This window comes from Macrobrachium nipponense, chromosome 1 (genome assembly GCF_015104395.2).
Source record: "Macrobrachium nipponense isolate FS-2020 chromosome 1, ASM1510439v2, whole genome shotgun sequence".
Taxonomy (NCBI): domain Eukaryota; kingdom Metazoa; phylum Arthropoda; class Malacostraca; order Decapoda; family Palaemonidae; genus Macrobrachium; species Macrobrachium nipponense.
In genome coordinates this window covers 53,814,541-53,835,934 of record NC_087200.1, presented here as the reverse complement: position 1 = coordinate 53,835,934, position 21,394 = coordinate 53,814,541, and the positions used below count along the sequence as shown (strand labels likewise).

The 21,394-nt window shown below is 39.9% G+C and overlaps 2 protein-coding genes across 5 annotated transcripts in view; one reads left to right on the top strand and one right to left on the bottom strand.

Annotated features, from left to right (window-relative positions):
* The first annotated feature begins 1,222 nt into the window (after window positions 1–1,222).
* Window positions 1,223–2,548, top strand: LOC135219307 (uncharacterized). Its single transcript, XM_064255966.1, has 2 exons — window positions 1,223–2,417; window positions 2,448–2,548. The coding sequence occupies exons 1-2, from the start codon at window positions 1,223–1,225 to the stop codon at window positions 2,546–2,548; spliced, it is 1,296 nt and encodes a 431-aa protein (XP_064112036.1).
* Window positions 2,549–13,446: 10,898 nt separating this feature from the next.
* Window positions 13,447–21,394, bottom strand: part of LOC135219305 (uncharacterized) — a 52,591-nt gene continuing 44,643 nt past the window's right edge. For all 4 annotated transcript variants that reach the window (XM_064255965.1, XM_064255964.1, XM_064255963.1 and 1 more), the window contains exons 5-8: window positions 19,939–20,108; window positions 18,083–18,270; window positions 17,754–17,864; window positions 13,447–16,619 (exon numbers count right to left, since the gene is read on the bottom strand). In XM_064255965.1, the coding sequence (XP_064112035.1) occupies window positions 16,440–16,619; window positions 17,754–17,864; window positions 18,083–18,270; window positions 19,939–20,108 (649 nt within the window). In that variant the 3' untranslated portion in view covers window positions 13,447–16,439. The remainder of the gene's footprint in view (window positions 16,620–17,753; window positions 17,865–18,082; window positions 18,271–19,938; window positions 20,109–21,394) is intronic.

Here is a 21,394-nt window from a genome sequence, read left to right as displayed (position 1 = left end):
CGGGAATTTTCTCGACTTTTATTATATGATTCCTGCCCGGATGTTCTGGGCAGATGACAAGGCCTTGAGGAGGCGCGTGCACTAAAACTCTTAGGGTGAGATACAATAAAAGTCGAGAAAATTCCCGACATTTGGTCCTTCGAGAACCGGATGACAAGTGCGCTCTAGAGCTTGAAGGGAAATTTCAATAAAGTATGGTCTATAGGGTAGCCCTGATAGGACACAGTCAGCTCCCACCGAATCTGCCACAGTGTTCAGATAACCAGATTGAGATCTATAGAAGGCCAGGAGGTCTGGTCAGTCAATTTTTAGATGGTAGTCTATCATTCTGGCAGAGACAGTATGAGTTGGTTGTGTTTTATGTAGGAGGAAACGACCTAGCAAACGATCACCCCAAAACCGTTTGGGATAATTTGCGTACACTTATTGAACGCTTGAGGAAAATTTGTGACATAATTGCTATCTGCGACGCAGAGACAAGAGAGTATCTCCCTGATAATCGTTTTACTGTAAATTCTGTTGAATATGTCAAGAAGGTAAAGAACTTTAATGCGAGAATCTCCAAATACTGCTACAAAAGAAGTCGGTACGGAGTCCGACACTTGCCTATGAACTCTCGTGCCTACCGCGAAGGCAAACAAAGGGACGGAGTCCATTTTGATTCAGAAATCCGTAACGCATTCCTCAATCGTTTAATGAGATTAATCAGGAGAGAGAGAGAGACAGACAAAATAACTAGGCTCAGCTTGTTCCGATGTGCAATTAGCCCCACGTGTCACTAGTCTTTGCACCCCGTCTTCATAACGTAAGAAAAATCCTCATTTTCTAGTTTGCAAAAAACCCCCTAAGAAGTAGAGTAAATAATACAAAATGGCAGTGGCTATGATTGTTCACTTCGAGGCCTCACTGAGTCTCACCGCGGACTTACTCGCCAAATCACAGCGTGCGTTAGTAGAAACGTATTCTGAGAGCGTGTACCAAAATTTGGTCTCACAGTTGAGACAAGAAGAAGGTCAGCTTCGAGAGCTGTACAAACGTCAAGTCGTAAAGTTAGAATCTAACTTAGATGCCAGAATCAGGCAAACCTTAGCAGAAGCTGTGCGAGCTTCTACCCTTTTGTTGAATCGAATCGATAAACTGAAAGTCACTCAGACAGGGAATGTTTCCCTCCCCAAATTGAAACCGCTGCCTCTCCCCACTTTTGAAGGGGAAGTGCAGGAATATGCTTCTTACAGAGAATTGTGCACGATCCATGTGGATCGAAAGGCAGATTTGGACGACGTGTCCAAATTTACTTACTTATTACCAGGTAGCGTTAGATCTCTTGGATAAGCAATATGGTAATGTACACCAAACGCTCGTGATCTTGCATCGAAAACTTGTCAACATATTCGTACCCTCGTTGAACCCCGTAGAGCTGAAGAAGTTCAGGTTTGAGTTAACAGTGATCATTGAGCAAATAAAGAGGCTCAGTACTAATGATATTGGCCATGGCATGGTCATGAGCCTTATCAATCAGAAGTTGTCAGAAGGTAAGATCTATCGAAAGGTGGTCGAACACCTAAGAAAATGTGACTATAATTTAGAAGAATTTTTTGAACCTATAGACTTCATAATTCGCATGTTGGAAGATGACACGTTACAGCGAGGCGAAAAATTAGAATCTGATAAGAATAACGATGTCAGCGTTAGACCCAAAACGAAACCTATGCAGAATAATTCTTGTCCCTATTATAATGAACGGCACCCGCCTCACGGATGCCGCCGAGTAAGTGACATGGCTGCCAGACGCCGCATTCTACTAAGAAAGGGCCTGTGTTTTAATTGCCTTCAGTCAGGTCACCGTAGTGATAGATGCTCTAACCCCAATTCATGTAAAAATTGTGGAAATAATCATAATACTACCATTTGTGATAACAGCAGCTTTAGAAAAGCACATTCAGTTCCCTCCACTTCGTCCCAAAATAATCCTAGTTTAGTAAGTAACAGTCAAGTTACAACCTCCCGCCCTGTAGTAAATGCAACGACCAGACAGCACGATAGAAACCCCCATCCGCCCAAAGAGAAAGTAGAATCACAATCGTGTAAGAGCGCTAAAGTAGCCCAAACGTCTAGTGTAGATCTTCCCTGTACGATTTTGCCAACGGCCATGGCCGAGATCCATCATAAGCAGGGGAGTAAACGGGTTCGCTTGTTTTTGGACACTGGGAGTCAACGAAGTTTTATCTCCGCTAAAACTGCAAAGCAGTTAGGCCTGCCAGTGGTAGGCAAGGTGGCATTAAACATTGCTCCTTTTGGTTCAGCAGAAATCAGTGGCCAGTATGACGTAGTGAGTTGCCGGGTAGAGATGGGTAATAGAATTGTTCGAATGAAACTAGTTGTTCACGAGAACGTAGACGTCCCGATTCATAACGCAGGTTATGTAAGAGTAAGACAACACCTAGTAGGGAAGGGAGTCACGTTAGCAGATCCTGACAGTAAGAGCAATAAGTTACGAAACGTGCACATTCTTGTGGGTGCTATTTTAATTATTTCATTATTGGAGTAGAAAGGATCGATGGGATAAGTCTTTTTCTGACCCATAATGGCATGTCGCCATATGGGAAAGTGCCACAGTGGCTATTAGAAGGTCACAAGATATATCATGTGAGAACACTCAGGGTATGTAGGGTCGCGAGCGAACCAATTGCATTTGATGTTGATGAATGGTGGCGTTTAGATACCTTAGGCATCGCCCCATCCGAGCAGTACACTGTCAGCGAAGCGGAAGCCATGCGAAAGGTTTCGCAGAGTGTAACGAAGAAGCCTGAAGGATATCAGGTTAGCTTGCCATTCCGTTCAGAAGGTAGGCCAGAAACCAACTTTAGAAATGCTGTAGCACAGCTGGATTCGTTGCAAACCAAATTTCAGAAAGACAAGGAATACTATGATCAATATCAGGGAGTGATCGACAAATACCTAGAGGCAGGATTTATATATGAAGTAAAGGATCCAAAAATAGAAGGATACTACATGCCGCATTTCGGCATTAAAAAGGATAGCTGCACGACCCCCCTTAGAATCGTATTCAATGCCTCATCCAAAGCTAAGAATAATAAATCATTAAATGAATGCCTGTTACCTGGGCCTAATTTAGTAGAGTTGGCCTATAATTTGCTTCTAAAGTTTCGAATGAATAAATACGCTATGCTTGCAGACATAAGCAAAGCATTTCATAGAGTACTGTTAGATCCCCGTGATGCCAAATATACAAGATTCCTGTGGCGAGAGGTAGCAGGTCGAGCGCTGACCTTCGCTTTCAGAGTCGTGGTGTTCGGCATCACGGCTAGTCCCTTTTTGTTACAAGTGTTGAGTCATCATTTTAAGTTAGAAGGAAGACCTGAATTAAGCAAGTCCTTTTATGTTGATAACTATGTCAGTACATTTAACAGTTTGGATGAGATGAAAAAGGAACAAGAATCTGTCTACGCAATTTTGGATAGGGCCAGAATGCCATTAGAAGGGTGGGCAACAAACAGTATAGCGAGAGAGAGTGGAAAGAACCTGTGAATGTGAGCGTGCTCGGGCTGAGATGGGCTCAAGACGTCGACCGTCTGTGTGTGAAAGAGAGTGAGAGAATTCGTGAATTGGGGGAGGAATGGGTACCTACGAAGCGTAGGGTACTATCTTTGCTAGTATCAATTTACGATCCACTAGGTTTAGTCAGTCCTTTATTTGTTAGGGGAAAACTGTTTCTCCAACAACTTTGGGAACAAGAGATTGGATGGGATGACGTGTTATGTAAGGAAAAGGCTAAAGAAGTGCGAGAACTGCTAGTAGAATTGAAATCAGTCTGTGAGTTAACATTTCCGAGAGCGGCAGGAGTCAGAAGATCCGAACTCCATATATTCACCGATGCCAGTAGTAGGGCATACGGTGCTGTAGCGTATGTCAGAGATGAAGAAAGTAACGTAAGATTACTCACCAGCAAAATGAGAATCACTCCAAAAGGGATGCTCAAAATCACCATCCCTAATTAGAACTTTTAGCATTGTTGCTAGGTTGTAGGCTAGCGAAAACAATTAAAGGGCTAATATAGCCGCAAGAAATTAGTATCTGGTCAGATAGCAAAGTTGCCTTAGCATGGGTGGCATCCCCGGATGCCAAGGACAACAAAAATATCTTTATATCTAACCGTGTGGCGGAAGTTGTTTTTCTCCGCCAGATTTGTGATTTCAGATTGAAGTATGTGCCCAGCAAACAGAATCCTGCTGATGTCTTGTCTAGGTAGGGGCGCAACAATCCAGCAATTGCAGCAGAATCCTCTTAGGCGCCAAGGTCCAGAGCTTGGGAATCCCAGGAGAGCCTGTTCCCTTCAAAGAGGAAGATCTAACAAATATCAGAACCGTGGTAGCGGCGGTGCAGGAACTGAGGGAAGTAACAAGGTCTATTCCCCCAGGAGAAATATGGGAACTACTACTCAGGGAGGTTGAGTTCCGAATTTTGATTAGAGTAACCAAATTAGTGTTAAAGTTTGCAAAAGTGAAAAGGGATCCTTTTCGAGTTCTTGTCTTAATAGAACAAAAATTCTATTTACCTACTGTGTATGCATATTTGGAGGGTGAGGTCAGACCCCCTCGTGAGATATTGAATTTTGTGAGGCAATTAAGTCTAATAATAGTAGACAAATTGATTTGCACTAGGGGACGAGTGTCCCAAATTGAAGAGATGAAACATTTAATTCTTTTGCCTGGTAAGGGACACTTAGTCAGAGCATACTTAAAGTATTTGCATTGTTTGTACCTCCATTGTAACGTCAATACGCTAATGGCGATTTTTCGAAAGAAATGCTGGACGCCGGGCCTGAGGTCAATTGCTAAGCAAGTTGTACGGAAGTGTCCAGAATGCGTGCTAGCATTCCAACAGCTGATGAGACAACCACCACCACCCCCCCCTGCCAAAGGAAAGGATCACCTTGCAGAAACCATTTGCCGCAGTCGGCGTGGACCACACCGCAGCCATACAAACCGAAACGCGAACAGGCTATATACTCCTCGTGACATGCATGGCCCCCAGGGCCGTGTATTTAGATTTCTGCCCCTCCTTGGATGCGGAGGAATTTGTTCTAGCTCTTCGAAGATTCAGCGCTACGCATGGAGCCCCGACCATAATCACTTCTGATAACCACCAAACGTTCAAGACGGCCAGCAACCTCCTTCAGGGACTTTATGAAGAGGATGAAGTCCAGCAGTTCCTGAGGAGGACTGGCGTAGAATGGCGATTCCAAACACCCCGTGCGCCGTGGAAAGGCAGTTTTTTTGAGCGTCTGATTGGTGTCACAAAACGTGCACTGCAGATAGCCCTCAGGAGAAAGCATCTCCGGAGGCCCACGTATTAACTCTAGTGAAAGAGGCGGAGGCGGTAGTGAATAATAGGCCGTTGATGTATAGCGGTGACAAGTGCGAGGACGAGGTCCTCACCCCCTCTCATTTAGTGCGAGGTCACTTAATCAATTTAATGGCACCTGTTTTGCCAGATGAAGACCTTAATGCTACCTTCACCTCCCGGAGGCTACGAGATCCATATCTTAAACTGACAGACACTTTGAAAGCCTTCCGAGAGAGGTGGAGGAAGGAGTACCTGAGTGCCCTAAGAGCCCGACACGATTGTCAGTCTGGGGAACCCACCAAGCTGTACCCTGGAGACGTATATCGTGTTAGTAAAGCGAGAAAATAAAAAACGAGCAACGTGGCCCCTTGGACGCGTCGTGGAGACGTACCCGGACGATGACGGTGTCGTGCGTTCGGCCAAGGTATTGTTCGAAGATGTTGAGTCCCTGCGTGCTGTCAGCCACTTGGTCCCCCTGGAACTTGCCCCCTCAGATGACGATGATGGCGTTGGAGACGAACGGCGTGACGATGTTGATGGTGCGACGGAGGAGATGGTGCGTGACGACGATGGCAACGAAGAGGTCCGAGACGAGGGAGCGTACAGCCCAGCAGTAGGTGTTCCAGGAAATGTTGTGACGTCTGGGGACGACCAAGGGATGGCACTGGCTGCAACATCCGAACAAACAGCCACAAAGGTCTTGAGTGACAAAGACACTGACGGTAAGTGAGAGTGCTGAAGTGAATGATACTGAGGTATCGAGTGGTAGTGACGTTGATGTTCAGTTAGGCAGACCAGGACTGTTGCATTCTTGTCCTTTAGTACTTAGGTCCCAAGAAGACAGGTTGGTCATTCATGTACTTTATTCTGGTATATCAATTACAAGTAAGGAGACCCATGCTTCTGCTGGCGTCCCAGTTCGTGGATGGCGGGAGATTCCAACAACAACTCCCAGAAGGTTTAACATAGTAGAATGAGAGAGTAGTGTTTCTCAATACATTACACTCCTCCCCCCCTTAGGTTAACAGACAAAAAATTAAATTTGTTCAATGAGTCTCCTAGGTTTCTTACTCTGGTAGATTTTCTTACAATGGCACCAGTATCACAATTACTGTTCTCTGATCCTACTACTTCTACATTGGGATTACAAATCATAACCGAGTTCTGAATAGGGTTATTTGTTTCTTCTAATCCTTGTACATTACGGGGAGAAGAAACTACAGGAACATAAGGAATCATTGTATCGTCTAATAGTGACGGTTCATCAGTTACTCTAGTATTATACATTTTTCTCTCAAATAACTGTGATAGGTGACGCTTCCAAGTCAAAATACCATTAACATCTACAGAAACTAAATAATTTCTTTCACCAAGAACTTTGATAATCTTAGCTTCCACCCATTCTGGTCCTTTACCAAAATTCTTGGCATATACTGCATCACCAACTCTGAATTTAGACTCATGAACATAAAACTCATCTCTTTGTTTAGGCATTATAACATCTAATGGACCCTTAAATTTCCTTCCAAATAATAATTCAGCTGGGGAGCAGCCAGTAGAAGACTGTCCTGTACGTCTATAGGTATACAAAAATTTTGCCATTCTGGTTTTTACAGGCAAATTACAATCAAACTTTTTGAAATTAGTTTTGAATATTCGGACAGCCCGTTCTGCAAGCCCGTTTGTACTTGGATTATATGGTGCTCCTGAACAATGTCTAACACCATTTTTCTGAAAGAAATTCTGAGTCTCCCTAGACATAAAACAAGTTGCAATTATCAGATACAATTGTGTCAGGAATACCATAATTAGCAAAACATGACCTTAAACATTGTATGGTACCTCTGAAGTATATTCTTGCAAGCATAGACATCAATAAATTTAGAAAAGGAATCAATAATAATCAAATATTGAATGTTGTCAATGGGTCCACAATAATCTACATGCAAGCGGGACCAAGGTCTATCTACTGACGGCCAAGATAAAGGTGAAATGGCCTTATGTTTGAGATTTGTTATGCATAATGCACAGTTAGAAGTTATTTGTTCTAAATCTTGGTCCATGTTGGGCCAATATACAAAAGACCTTGCTTCAGCTTTCATGGCAACAATACCCTTGTGGCCCTCATGAAGCATTTCCATAACACGCTTTCTCAACATCTCAGGAACCAAAATACGATTCCTATAGAGTAATACATTGTCATGCAAAGAAAGATCATTTCTCAATTTATAGAAAGGTAACATACAAATTTCCATCACATTTTCCTTGGGGAACCCCTTCCTTACATAATCTCTTACTCTGCATAAAACAGTGTCTCTTTCTATACATTCTTTTACCATTGTAACATCAAAAGAATTCTTATCCAAAATATTAATCAAATTTACATATTCTCCTGTTACATGAAAATCAGCATCATCTCTACACAATGGTAGCCTGCTAAGAGCATCTGCCACTGTATTATGCACTCCCTTAATGTGCTCAATTTTAAAATCAAAACCTGATAGAAATAAAGCCCACCTTTGAATATGAGCATTAGATAATTGTGGAATACTCTTACTAGGGTTAAATAGATGAGTCAAGGGTTTATGGTCCGTCCTGATAACGAACTTCCTACCCAAAAGGAAATCAGAAAACTTCTTGACTCCAAAAATAATGGATAGAGCCTCTCTATCAATTTGAGAATAATTCACTCAGCATTAGATAATTTTCTACTTTGAAAACAGAAATAGTAGAAATCAATTTACCCATTAATAGCTTGCTGTTAAGCAACAGCTCCCCCACTCCTTCAGGGCTCTAGCATCAACTTCTAAAATCATGGTAGCATTGGGGTTAAAATTATCCAAAATATCAGCTCTTCCCAAAGCTTCCTTAATACTCTGGAAAGCTTCTTCATGAACTGCTGCCCAATGAAACTCCACCAAATTCTTTTGGGTTAAATTAAAATTAATAAAGGACAAATAAAATAGAGCTGAACTGAGGTACAAACCTATTGTAATAAGTACATAGCCCCAAAAATGATTTTAGAGACTGAACAGAGTGAGGGGTTGGAGCTTCCAAAATTGCCTCTATTTTCTTTGGGTCAGGTTTAATTCCATCACAACTTGAAATGTATCCTAAATAAGGTACTTCTCTAGAACCAATAATACATTTATCTTTATTCAATTTAACATTTCTCTGTTGCAAAATTGATAAAACCTTACATAAACTCTTGTCATGTTCCTCCTTGGTAGCTCCGACAATCAATATGTCATCTAAAAATACATGAACACCCTCAATATTTGCCAATAATTTCAGAGATAACCCAAAAGGCAATCTATGAAACTTATATAATCCCAAATGAGTATTCATAATTAAATATTGTTGAGAATTTTCACTCACAGATACCTGTAAATATGCATTTTTCAAAATATCATCCAATCTCGGTAATGGGAAGGTATTAACACTGGTTTGGGTATTGAGATACTTAAAATCTACACAAATCCTTATTTCACCATTAGGCTTCATTACAGGAACAATAGGACTGGCCCAATCTCCAGCATGCTCGACCTTGCTCACTATATTTTTACTTTTCAGTTCTTTCAGAAACTATTCTTCCAATTTTACATTTATTAGGATGCATAAGGAACAGATCTAGCTTTAAAATACTTAGGCACAGCATTTTCTTTTAACATTAATTGACATTCATAATTTGTAATGGGTGATCCTTCCACCACCTGATACTCATTGAACATTTTTACACAATCAAGCTTAGGCCTAGATGCACTACTTGGGGTAATAAGAGGACCTTTAAATTTATCATCACACACATTATCAATTTGTACCCACTGGTATTTCAATTTCTTCATCAAAGACCTGCCTGCTAAATTTAAATCATTATCTACAACAAAAAACTTTTGTCCCTGGACCATTTGGCCTTTAAAAGAAACATCACAATTTATTTCACCGTACACTTACATTTCAGCTTTATCATAATTTGCTAAGCGTTTCCTTGTTGGTAAGGGGTTAAATTTATTCAATTTATAGCATATGCCGTGAAATAGTGGATGCACCACTGCCAGTGTCTAATTCAAACTCTAGGGGAAACCCATTTAACCTTAAACTTTCTCTATATGGTTCCTCATAATCATCGACAAAATCAATAGAATTCACATTAACATCAAAAAGTTTCAATAAATCATAAGAATCATGGAAACTTTCATTAACAGGAATATGCTTACTAGTAGACTCCTCTACATCATGCACTGTATTAACATTCCTAGATTTATTTCTACCTATTTTTATTGGGACACACTGTACTAACATGGCCTTCCTTGCCACAGGAATAACATTTAGCATTCTTAAATCTACAATTATTAGCTAAATGGTTATCGCGCCCACAATGAATGCATTTACTTTGAGCTTTACAATAATCACTTTTACCTCCCCCTTTAGAGTCTGCACTAGAATTAGGCCTAGGCCTAATTACCTTATGCCTAACCTTGTTAACAGTACCTGCAGGCCTATTATCTGTAAAAGAACTTGAAGTAGGACTACATTCAGTAACATAGGCAGTTTCTAAATTGGTAACCTTGGCAAGTCATTCACGAGAGGAGATTGATTTAAACTCAAAAGGATCAGCTAATAAAACCTTAAAATATACTTCATTATCAATACCAACCAATAATTGTTCCTTCAACCTTCGGTCAAAATCACTATTAAATTCACACTGTTGAGCTAACAATTTTAGTTCTGCATAATATTCCTTCACTGACTCACTACTTTTCTTCTTCCTCTGTAGGAAATCACATAGTGCTCTATAATAACTTGGTTTTGTTATAAAATGCAACATTAGATGATTTACTAGGTCATCAAATGGAACTGCAGACGGCAATTTCGGTGCTGTTAACTTACAGATCGTGGAAAATGTCTCTACTCCAACTGAAGAAAGCAACAAAGCCCTTTTTGCTGTCGCCTCTGTTACTTCATTTACTTCACAATTCATGGAAAATAGATCCAGCCAACAAGATAATTCCAACTTATCTGGGTTAAACTCGGGAATTGTCGGTCTCCTTGCTGCTGCCATCCTTCCTGACAGGGTATGGAACTTCGGTAGTCCCCAACAAATACAGCTGAATTCAGGCTACTCGAATACTGGAGTCTGGACGTTGGCCAGGCCTAAACTGGTATGCTAGGCTAGATACGGCCGGCTGTCGTTGGTACACTAACTATCCTTCAATGTGACATACCTCTTTGTACACTGGGTTCTTCCTCGTCGCCACTGTTTCATTCTTGTCCTTTAGTACTTAGGTCCCAAGAAGACAGGTTGGTCATTCATGTACTTTATTCTGGTATATCAATTACAAGTAAGGAGACCCATGCTTCTGCTGGCGTCCCAGTTCGTGGATGGCGGGAGATTCCAACAAAAACTCCCAGAAGGTTTAACATAGAATGAGAGAGTAGTGTTTCTCAATACATTACAAAGACGTTCTGCACGCCCTTTGAGAAAGGCTGCTGCTAAGCAGTGTGAGTTGATGAAGCGCTCAATGGAAAGCGAATATATATAAGTTATGGCTAGAAACAGTAAAAGAAAACAGGAAGGTCCCGTATTCTGGTAGGCAGGGAGGGTGGACCTACTTCAAGTAAGTGTAGGCGAGTTGAATCCTCAGAGGATGGAAGTGCGTCAGGTTAGCGTAAGGTAGTGGGAGCCCCCTCTTCTGCAAACAAGTCGAGCATTGTGCAGAGGTAGCCCCCACCCTCAATGTAAATTATGAAAAATGTATATGAGTGCTTGTAGAGAAGTGAAAGCGTTTTGAGGGCATGTGTCCCGTGAAAGAGTACATACTGAATCAGTTGTAATCTGTTTCCTTGGAGGCAAATGGCCTGTCAATCTGATTAATGCTTGTTGATTATTGAAGATGAAGAGCTTAATATAGAAGTTTCTCTTGCATGCTGTATTGCACTTTGAGGAGAGTACCTAAAGTCTATGCTTGTTGCATACAAAGTTGTACATACATGAATGTTTCCTTTTTCATGCCATTGATTGAGTGAAGGCAGAATGCCTTGTGAGAGTATATTCATATTTCCTTGATCGTGACTTTACATTTATGTTTTTGATCTTATTGCAGGTCCATTGCCTATGAAGTTTCTGTGCTGATTCATGTCTACCTTATGTGTATGGGTACATTTATGTATATATATCTGCCATTGATGTTTTATTTGTATATGACATTGATTACCCCGGGTGTAATGTTGATGTATGATTTCTTTGGCATTTCATGTTTTTTTTGTGTGTACTCTGTTAGAGTCGCTGTGGAGCGCTACGCAGCGAGCCTGACTGAGTAGTGTAGGAGTGGTTACTCCCCCCCCCCCCCCCCACGAGCTCAGTCTTTCCTGAATTGTCCACATTTTAACGCCCATACTTCGGGTGTGGAGTATGTCGTGAATTTCGAACTGATCATTCGAAATCCCCGCCATTTACCTTCACAAGTGTTGCGTTAAATTGGGGCAAGACTGAGGGATCTCGCGGGCGATACATTGAACAGAAAGCTGTCCAATACACGACAGTTTATGACGCAATTCCTAAATGCATGGCGGGGAAGGAGCGCGTCGTATAAAAAAGAAGACGTTATGAATTTTCATTAATAAATATAATTTGCTGATCACTAGTACGAGATAAATTAACTATGTATAGATTTGGAGCCAAGGACTCCATAGACATTAAAGAATTTGCAGATTACGGCCTTCAGCCAGAACTTTAAGTCAATTCCTTGATCTTAAATAATAACGTAACAGTCATATTTCACATTCAAGAATAAAATAGATTTAGTGATATACGTAATGTCGAAATAATCGATGATTCCCGCCTGGATTACAAGGATTCTGTAGTTCACGCGGGAAAGCGTAAGTTTCTTTTAAAGAAGGGCGAAGCGACGCTTCATTCCTGCCCAGAACCCTGATCCGAGTAAGTACCGTAAAATTTGTGTCTCTCTCAATTCTCCGACTCCCAGCCATCGCCATGCTAGGTCGAATTCCGTCTTAACAGTAAGTTAACTTTATCCACGTATATATGTGCCATCCCTGCGATGAGGGACTCAATTTATGCAGTAAAAGAAAGCTGCCAGTGCAAGAAAGTTATTTGTTTGTGACATTGAGTCAATGGGTCTCGTATTGTGCAGATTTTTCGTCCAGTTGTGGACTTAGTGCTTTACAAGCACGTGACATCAAAGATCCTATGTGCTGCAACATACAAAGGCCATGAGAATTTTCAGGTAATTGTATTAAATTGGTGAAAGCAGTACGAAACTGCGTGTACTGTGGAATTATGCTAGGAACTTTAGTTTCGGTGTACTGTTAATGTATTTAAATGTTTATTTTTTCGTAATAAAACTGTTATGTTGACCAAATTTTATTGTATCTCACCCTAAGAGTTTTAGAGTGCGCGCCTCCTCAAGGCCTTGTCATCTGCCCAGAACATCTGGGCACGAATCATATAATAAAAGTCGAGAAAATTCCCAACATTCACAGCCAGACTTATCGTTAAGTTGAATATAGAATTTAGGCCAGAGGCAAAGCAAAGGGACCTATGAGGCCATTCCGCGCTGAAATGAAAGTTGACAGTGAAAGGTATGAAAAATATAACAGGAGGAAAACCTCAAAGCAGTTGCACTATGAATCAAGTGTTAGGAGAGGTGGAAAGTAAGATGAGGAAAGAGAATATGAAAGAAGATACAGTAAAAGGAACGAAAGCGGTTGCAGCTAGGGGCCGAAGGCATGCTGCAAAGAACCATAAGTGATGCCTACAGTGCACCGCATGAGGTCCACTGTCAGCCCTACCCTCCCTATGGGGGACTTATCGTTGAAAACGAGACAAAATGAACATACTGTAGAAAACGGGAGTTTCGTTTTAAGCTCAAACCCTGGAACATTGAAGAATTACACAGGAACCTTGATTAACGTATTATTATTGTTGTTATCCTCTGAAGTAAGTCGTTGCAAGTTTCCAATTAGGTTTAAGGACGACGCATGGGTCTCATTTTGCACCAGGGTTTATGAACCTGGTAATATGGCTACTTAGGAAAGGGGAAACAAAAAAACATCAAGGTATTTTTATTCTTTATTATTTATCACAAGTGATAGAATGAATAAATATTTATATAGGTTGTAATTAAATGGTAAATAGAATTGATAGTCAGATATAGATTTATTAGTCAGGTTTTTCCAGGGTTTTTTCCATCATAAGTTTATTGTACTATAATAGATTCACATCAACCGTGCATTTGATGCCTAGGCCCGTCCCTAACGATGCTCCTAATTGGCTGTTGATAAGCCAATCACAGGGCTGGAAACTGTCTCTCTCGAGAGAGTTCACATAGGCAGGATGTATGTTCCACCTTTCCTGAGGGATACGTCTTTCAAAAGCATCCCTCAGGAGAGATGGAACATAGATCCTACCCATGTGAACTCTCGAGTCTCGAGAGAGATTGAGTTTCCAGCCCTGTCATTGGTTTATCAACAGCCAATCAGAAGCGTTGTAAAGGACTGGCCTAGACACTAGATGCACGGTTAATGTGAATCTACTGTAAAGCTACCTGATTTGCTCGTAAAGGAGCGAAATTACTATTTTGTGGCCACTAATCGTAGTGTGAAGTACACTCGACAAGAAAACTGAAGATACAGTTTTCATTAGTTTTCGTTCATCCAATTTCCCATTTGTTTTTATTGAAAAGACATAATATCGCTAAATTTACTCTAAAATATGAAAATATACTGCAAATTATATTATATAAGTTAAAACTGCAAAACAAAACTGCTCAGATACTTAAAAACACGATATATGTCCGAAGTAATTGGAATTTCTCAGGTGGATTCGTTCATAGAGACCTGGTAGATAGAATGTGAATTTCTGATTTTAGTACTATGTATCACGACGACAATATTTACTCGTTTTGCTTCATGAACGGGGTTATATTGCATCATACTGGCTAACGTAACGGATTTCACACTTTGATTTCTTTGACGTTGACATGGATCGAATGCTAGTTGCTGTTTACAAAGCTACTGTCTTTAAACATAAATCTTAATCAAGGTTAAAGTAGCATGTCAGCTCAAAGATTTTCTGGCTATATGCTCCCATTACAAAGCAGTTCATAGTAGCCTACAGCCCTACACGACTACATTTCTTAGCCGGAGGCTGAAAGATGTCCCAGCACATCAGCATTTTTTACACGATATAAAACTTTAATTGCCTGTGCAATACATATTGAGTTATTTGTGGTAATAAATAGTTTTACTTAACACAGCTTTTTTCGTGAATGATTTGTGGATGAAACCCGATTTTCAAAAGTAAGGTTTATATCAAGAGAGGAAGAATGGCCTCAGCCTGTCTAAAAATTTCCACGTCTTTTTACAATCTTTGAATGCTACGGCAACTGTCAAATGTAATCAATATTAGGGTATGAATTTCTTAGAGGATTAACTTGAATATTATGATCCTTCAAATTTTATCTAACATAGTGCAGCACAATCTTGGCCGTCATATATCGCACAAGCATAAGCCTATCGATAGAGATACTAATTCATTATATTTTCTTCCGCCTTTCCCCTGTCACAAGTCCGACACCAGTACTATAATTCTATTCTCTCTCTCTCTCTCTAAAACATACTTTAAAAATATATATATTACCACTCAATCTCCCAAAGAAAATATAATGAAATTAAGTGGTTATAATTAGGCCTAAGCTTTCACGTGAGCAGATTTTGTTCCCTCTCTCTCTCTCTCTCTCTCTCTCTCTCTCTCTCTCTCCACTTTTAAAACACATTTGAAAAAAAATATCTCTCAATCTCTCAAAGTGTATATAATGAATTAATTATCTCTATAGATAGGCCTATGCTCTCTCTCTCTCTCTCTCTCTCTCTCTCTCTCTCTCTCTCTCTCTCTCCCCACTTTTGAAACATTTGAAAAAATATTATCACTTAATCTCGCAAAGTAAATATTATGAATTAAGTATCTATTGATAGGCCTATGCTTGCGCGCTCTCTCTCTCTCTGTCGTCATAATATTTCATTCTTTACTGTATTGTTCCTCACGATTTCCATAAGTACTGCCAAAATTTTAAAACCCTTTCTCTCATTGTTTAAGATCCGTCTTTAATTACGTATTAATTTTACGTCAGTTTAGTGTCAAACATTACTTACAAATAAGGTTTCACAGTAGGTTTTAAAAAAGGATGATCGATATTCTACCCTGAACTGACGTTACCAAACCAACATTAACGAATAATATAGAGCCTGTTTTTACATTCAAGTATAAATGTTATAGGACCTCAACAGAATCTTTATGGTGTAAAGTTGATGGAAATCTAGAAAGCAACAAACGCTGATTTTGAAGCTCCGCCCCCTTTCAAGAGTTGCCAGGTGTGGCATTATTGAACAATATATGTCCGAAGATTTAAAAAAACTGTATCTTAACTTTCCTTGCCAAGTATACATTAGCTTTACCAGGTTCCTTTCTTCTTGATAATCATGTGTTTCTGACAGCAAAAATTATTATTATTTATTCTTTAAAATTTAGGTCCCTGAATTTGTTGTATTGTTTTTAAAGAAAATGTTATTTGCAAGCTTCTCCAAAGCTTAGAAATACTTGTCAATATGTGGGTTTTAGCAAACTGTTGATTATACGTTAATATTTATAAGTTTCCGTGAGTTTCATATGGACATTCAAAAGTTTTCATGATCAACTTGAGTAGACGGAACGTTGGCGGGTTTTCCTGACACTTTGAAGTACACGTTTGTGAAGTTTCCAGAAACACTCTAGTAGGTGCACAAGAACTGAAATTTTTGCTCTAGCTGATCTAGCATGGTTCAAGCAGATGCCAAGGCAAATAAAAGCAGAATTAACATTGGAAGTAATATTTTGACTGTTAATTCAGCTCTGTACATTGGGAAATGTGGCGGAAAGTGTTAGCTAATCGGATTCTGCCTCCATTAGGCCTATCTAACCAAATCTCTTGATGGCACAACACCCCAGGCATCTCTGTCTGTATTGTATATTTGTAATGTTCTCTATCTCTCTCAAACAAATGCCAATATTTCTACTACTTGTAAGTTTCCCGGATTCTCTTGAGTATGTGATCCCTAGCTGTGACAGGAGTAAAGGTGGATGCACCGTAGAGAGGGTGGATGAGGACCGGGTCATCCGGTTGGACGAAGAACACCGTAGATCGCCTGCAGGTTCTCCTACACACTTCTTCCTCAGGAATTAGGACTTTGTGTTCCTGCCGGGGAGGAGATTTCCATCAATAGAAAATCGGTTTTTGAGAATTTTAGCAAAATCTCGCCATGCTGAATTTAAAACCATCGTTTTGATATTTTTGTACTTTGGTAAAATTTCATATAGGACTTGATAAGTCTGTCATTAAATCATACAAATTCAAACTGAAGACAGTACCTACAGTTAACTCTATCTTAGTTTAACCAGACCACTGAGCTCATATAACAGCTCTCCTAGGGCTGGCCCGAAGGACTAGATATTTTTACGTGGCTAGGAAACCAATTGGTTACCTAGCAATGGGACCTACAGCTTATTGTGGGATCCGAACCACATTATATCGAGACATTAATTTCTAATCACCAGAAACAAACTCCTCTGATTCCTTGTTGGCAAAGTGGGGAATCGAACCCGGGACTACAAGTGCCTCAGTGGCGTGGTCGGTATGGTCTTTGCCGATCACCTCGGTGGCGCCGAGTTCGATTTTCGGGCATACCACTGAGGGGTTAAAGATGTGTATTTCTGGTGATAGAAGTTCACTCTTGACGTGGTTTGGAAGTCACAAAAAGCTGTTGGTCCCGTTGCTGAATAACCACTGGTCCCATGCAACATAAAAACACTGTACAAACAAACCAACAAACAAATGAACCCAGGACTATCGAATGGTTAGGCGAGCACATAAACCACTCGTCCAACGAGGAACCTAATGAAGACCGTACAGCAGCAATTCATTGGGCCTATGTAGTTTGCTAAATGTTTAAAAATTACTTGGACTTCAAGAGCTTGTGCCAACTGAGGAATCAGCGAATACCAAGGATTGTTATTTTCATCTTACCATAGCTATAAGTTTATTTTCATCCTACTGTAGCTATGAGTTTATTTTCATCCTACTGTAGCTGTGAGTTTATTTTCATCTTACTGTAGCTATGAGTTTATTTTCATCCTACCGTAGCTGTGAGTTTATTTTCATCCTACTGTGGCTGTGAATTTGTTTTCATCCTACCTAGCTGAGAGTTATTTTCATCCTACTGTAGCTGTGAGTTTATTTTCATCCTACCGTAGCTATGAGTTTATTTTCATCCTACCATAGCTGTGAGTTTATTTTCATCCTACTGTAGCTATGAGTTTATTTTCATCCTACCGTGGCTATGAGTTTATCTGACGTCCAGAACTGCAGGAGGTCACCAACGTTGACCAAAATGGTTCCTGGTATGGGATCAGCACTTACCCACTGGCCTTTGCGATCGCGCACCTGAGAACAAAAAGAGTTACAATTCTCGAAAAAATATACTCTAAAGTCTGTGTTACACGTCCGTCAGCTAAGGTCAGCAAAATAAATAAATAAAATGAATAAATAAATAAATAAATAAAATAAATAAAAATACAAAACACTGCTCGATATTACATATATGTCAACAGAGTTGTTTTCATTGTCTTCAACGAATCAAATGAATATGGGGATACACCCACGTATAAGCCGCCCATGTCATCCTGAAAGAGGAGGGTGATGGTGCCATAGTCAGTGTGAGCACCACAGCGGATCGCTCCCTCCGAAATATCCAGTGCCACGGGCGGGTAATGGAGCAGCCGGAGGCAGGAGGTGTTGTTATCGCTGAAGATTTCCCGGTGGGTGTCGACGAAGAAGTTGCGATCCAAATCTTGAGGTTCAAAGGAGAGAATGAATGTTCATAAGCATAGGCCTATGTAATCACTTTTAGACTGTTTTGTACAGGATTAATAGAGTACAGGGTTAGAACACTTCTGACCAAAATAGGACAATCTCGCGCATGACGTCACGTGGCTGATCTGACCGAAGTTCACGTAAAAAAAAGTCCTCAGTCAGTATTTGACCCCACCAGAGTGAGGAACAAGGAAACAACTATCTTCCAGTACCTGGAGATTAACGGGGACCTTTCTCACACAAGGTCGTGAAAGAGATAGGTAATGGGGTGGGCAAACAATTCCCATAGTGACCCTTAATTTATTTGATTTCTTGGCTTACTTTTATAGCCACCTACCAATTATGTCACAAACATGCGCAGTAACGACGAGACGGTCTAACCCTGTACTCTTTTAATCCTGGTTCTGTTTATGTAGCCTTAAGCCCCGTGCACATGGTCGAGCTTTGCCCGACGAACTCTGCTCGATGTGATGTCAGAAGCCCGAAAAGTCAGACCCTTATCCACTGTTTCTCCGCTTCTGACATCGCATCGAGCAGAGTTCGTTGGAGCAAAACTCGACCGTGTGGACGGGCCTTTAGAGATAATAATAACAATTAAAAAATTACGTAACACCTTTGCTTGGGGGGTTAAATGTTTACCTTCTTCCCTTTGTCACACCTTATAACGCATGTCCAGACACATCCCCCCTTAGAAAATTATGTAACATCAGCTAGTAAACACCCCATGCCCCCCTTTTTTTAGTATGTTTCCTTTTTTTAATGCAACAATATATTCAAGTCTAGCCTAATACCCGGAAATGATCAGTTTGAAATGGAAATGTTCTCTTATGCGATTTACTTAATTTCCTAAGTAATTTAATTGGCAAATCTGAGTGTTCGCCCTTGAATCCAATATGTTTTGTTTATTTGAAAGGCGACAAAGATACCAGTTTTTAGTTTGTAGTGTTATTCTTCAAGTCTATCATAATACACAAAGTAGACTATGCCTAAGTTTGGAAGAGAATTGGGGTAATTTAATTTGAGATATTTTTCCAATTTACATTTATGCATAAAGTAGAGAATCTTGGTGCTCAGAAAAGGGGCGAGTTTGTGACATTATTCTGTCATGTAATACTGTATATGGTAGGAAATGTTGAAGTACAAACACGGGTTGAGTTTGTGACATTTAAACATAACTATGCAAAGAACAAATATTCAATACCATTTTCTCAATATTACTAAAATATAATAAAAGTCTATTGCAGAATCTTTACTATCTCTCTCCTTTGTCCTTCTGCATTTACATATTTTCAAAAATAAAAAACAAAGGAAAAAAATCTGAAAAGGTTATGTAAATTATGGCTGCACCCCCTCCACCCACTGTCACACTCATAACACTTCAACTTAACCCCAATCCCTCTTCCCCTAAGGTGTTACGTCATTTTTGAACAATCCCTAAGAACAAATGCTCGGAATGATCTCTGAAACATGGACAAACTGTGAATGATTCCAGTCTTTTATCACTCAGTGACCTCAAGCTTTCCCACTCGGTGGTTTATTGCGTATATGTATTACATGGATTCGTAGAGACAAGAAAAAGGCACAAAATTCTCTCAAATGACAAAGTTCTAGACTTAATCTACCATTCAGTGAGATATAGGCCTACCTAGTCCTAGAGCCATTGCGATCAGAATTCGATTTGTAAACTTCATGCATGTGTCCATGAAGTCAGCTGCAGCCGGCCTGAATTCCGGAACGGCGATGTCAGGGAACATTCCGTCGGTTCTCTTGACATCATAGGCTTCGCGTATCTCATAGGAATGGATGCCGTTGAACCTGGTGTGAAATGATTTTTTTTTTTCAGGAGGCATTCAGAATCATCTCTTTCCCTGCTTCTGAGTTTTCTCAGTTCACTAAAATAGAGGCACGTATGCCATCACTTAGAAACAGAGTTCAAACCGTTATGTAAAATTATACCCGTATTGACCAGTTCATAAAAAATAAAACCAGGTGGAGTGTTTTAATGTCTTTGCAGTCAGCTTGTTGTGACCCTTCAGAATAATTAGGCATTGTACTCTCCTCGTAACCCCATGCAGAAAACGTCAGAGTAAGTGTAGTAGTTTACATGCCAGCAATAAAGAAATAACTTGGAGAAGGTCTGAGTCTTGACTACAACGTCACAAGATAATTATATATATATATATATATATATATATATATATATATATATAATATATATATATATATATATATATATATATCAATTCAGGAATGCCGAAGACACATGGATGTTTTTTGAAAGATATATTCAATAAGAAACGTTTCGCACATGACTATGTGCATCATCAGTCTGAAAAATGACAAAATAATAGCAAACAGACTGATGATGCACATAGTCCATGTGGCGAAACGTTTTCTTATTTGATATATCTTTCAAAAAACATCCATGTGTCTTCGGCATTTCCTGATTGATATTTGAGGGTCAATACTGCAGATAGTATTTGTTCCGAGATGATACGACACTTGTTCTTCGTCTTCCTGTTGCTATTATTTTGTCATTTTTCAAAAAAGCCTGATGTGCAACATAGTTCATGTGCGAAACGTTTCTTATTGAATATATCTTTCCAAAAAACATTTTTCATGTGTCCCTTCGCATTTCCTGAATTGAAATATTTGAGGTTCTACTGCAGATATTTTTGTTCCCGAGAATGATACGACCTTGTTTCTTCGTCCTTCCTGTTTGCTATTATTTTGTCCATTTTTTCAGACTGATGATGCAACATAGTCTGTGCCGAAACTTTCTTATTGAATATATCTTTAAAAAACATCCATGTGTCTTCGGCAATTCCTGAATTGATATTTGAGGGTCATACTGCAGATAGTATTTTGTTCCCGAGATGATACGACACTTGTTCTTCGTCTTCCTGTTTGCTATTATTTGTCATTTTTCAAGACTGATGATGCACTAGTCATTTCGAAACTTTCTTATTGAATAGAATCTTTTAAAAAAACATCCATGTGTCCTTCGGCAATTTCCTGAATTGGATATTTGAAGGGTCATACTGCAAGATAGTATTTTGTTCGGATGATACGACCACTTGTTCTTCCGTCTTCTGTTTTGC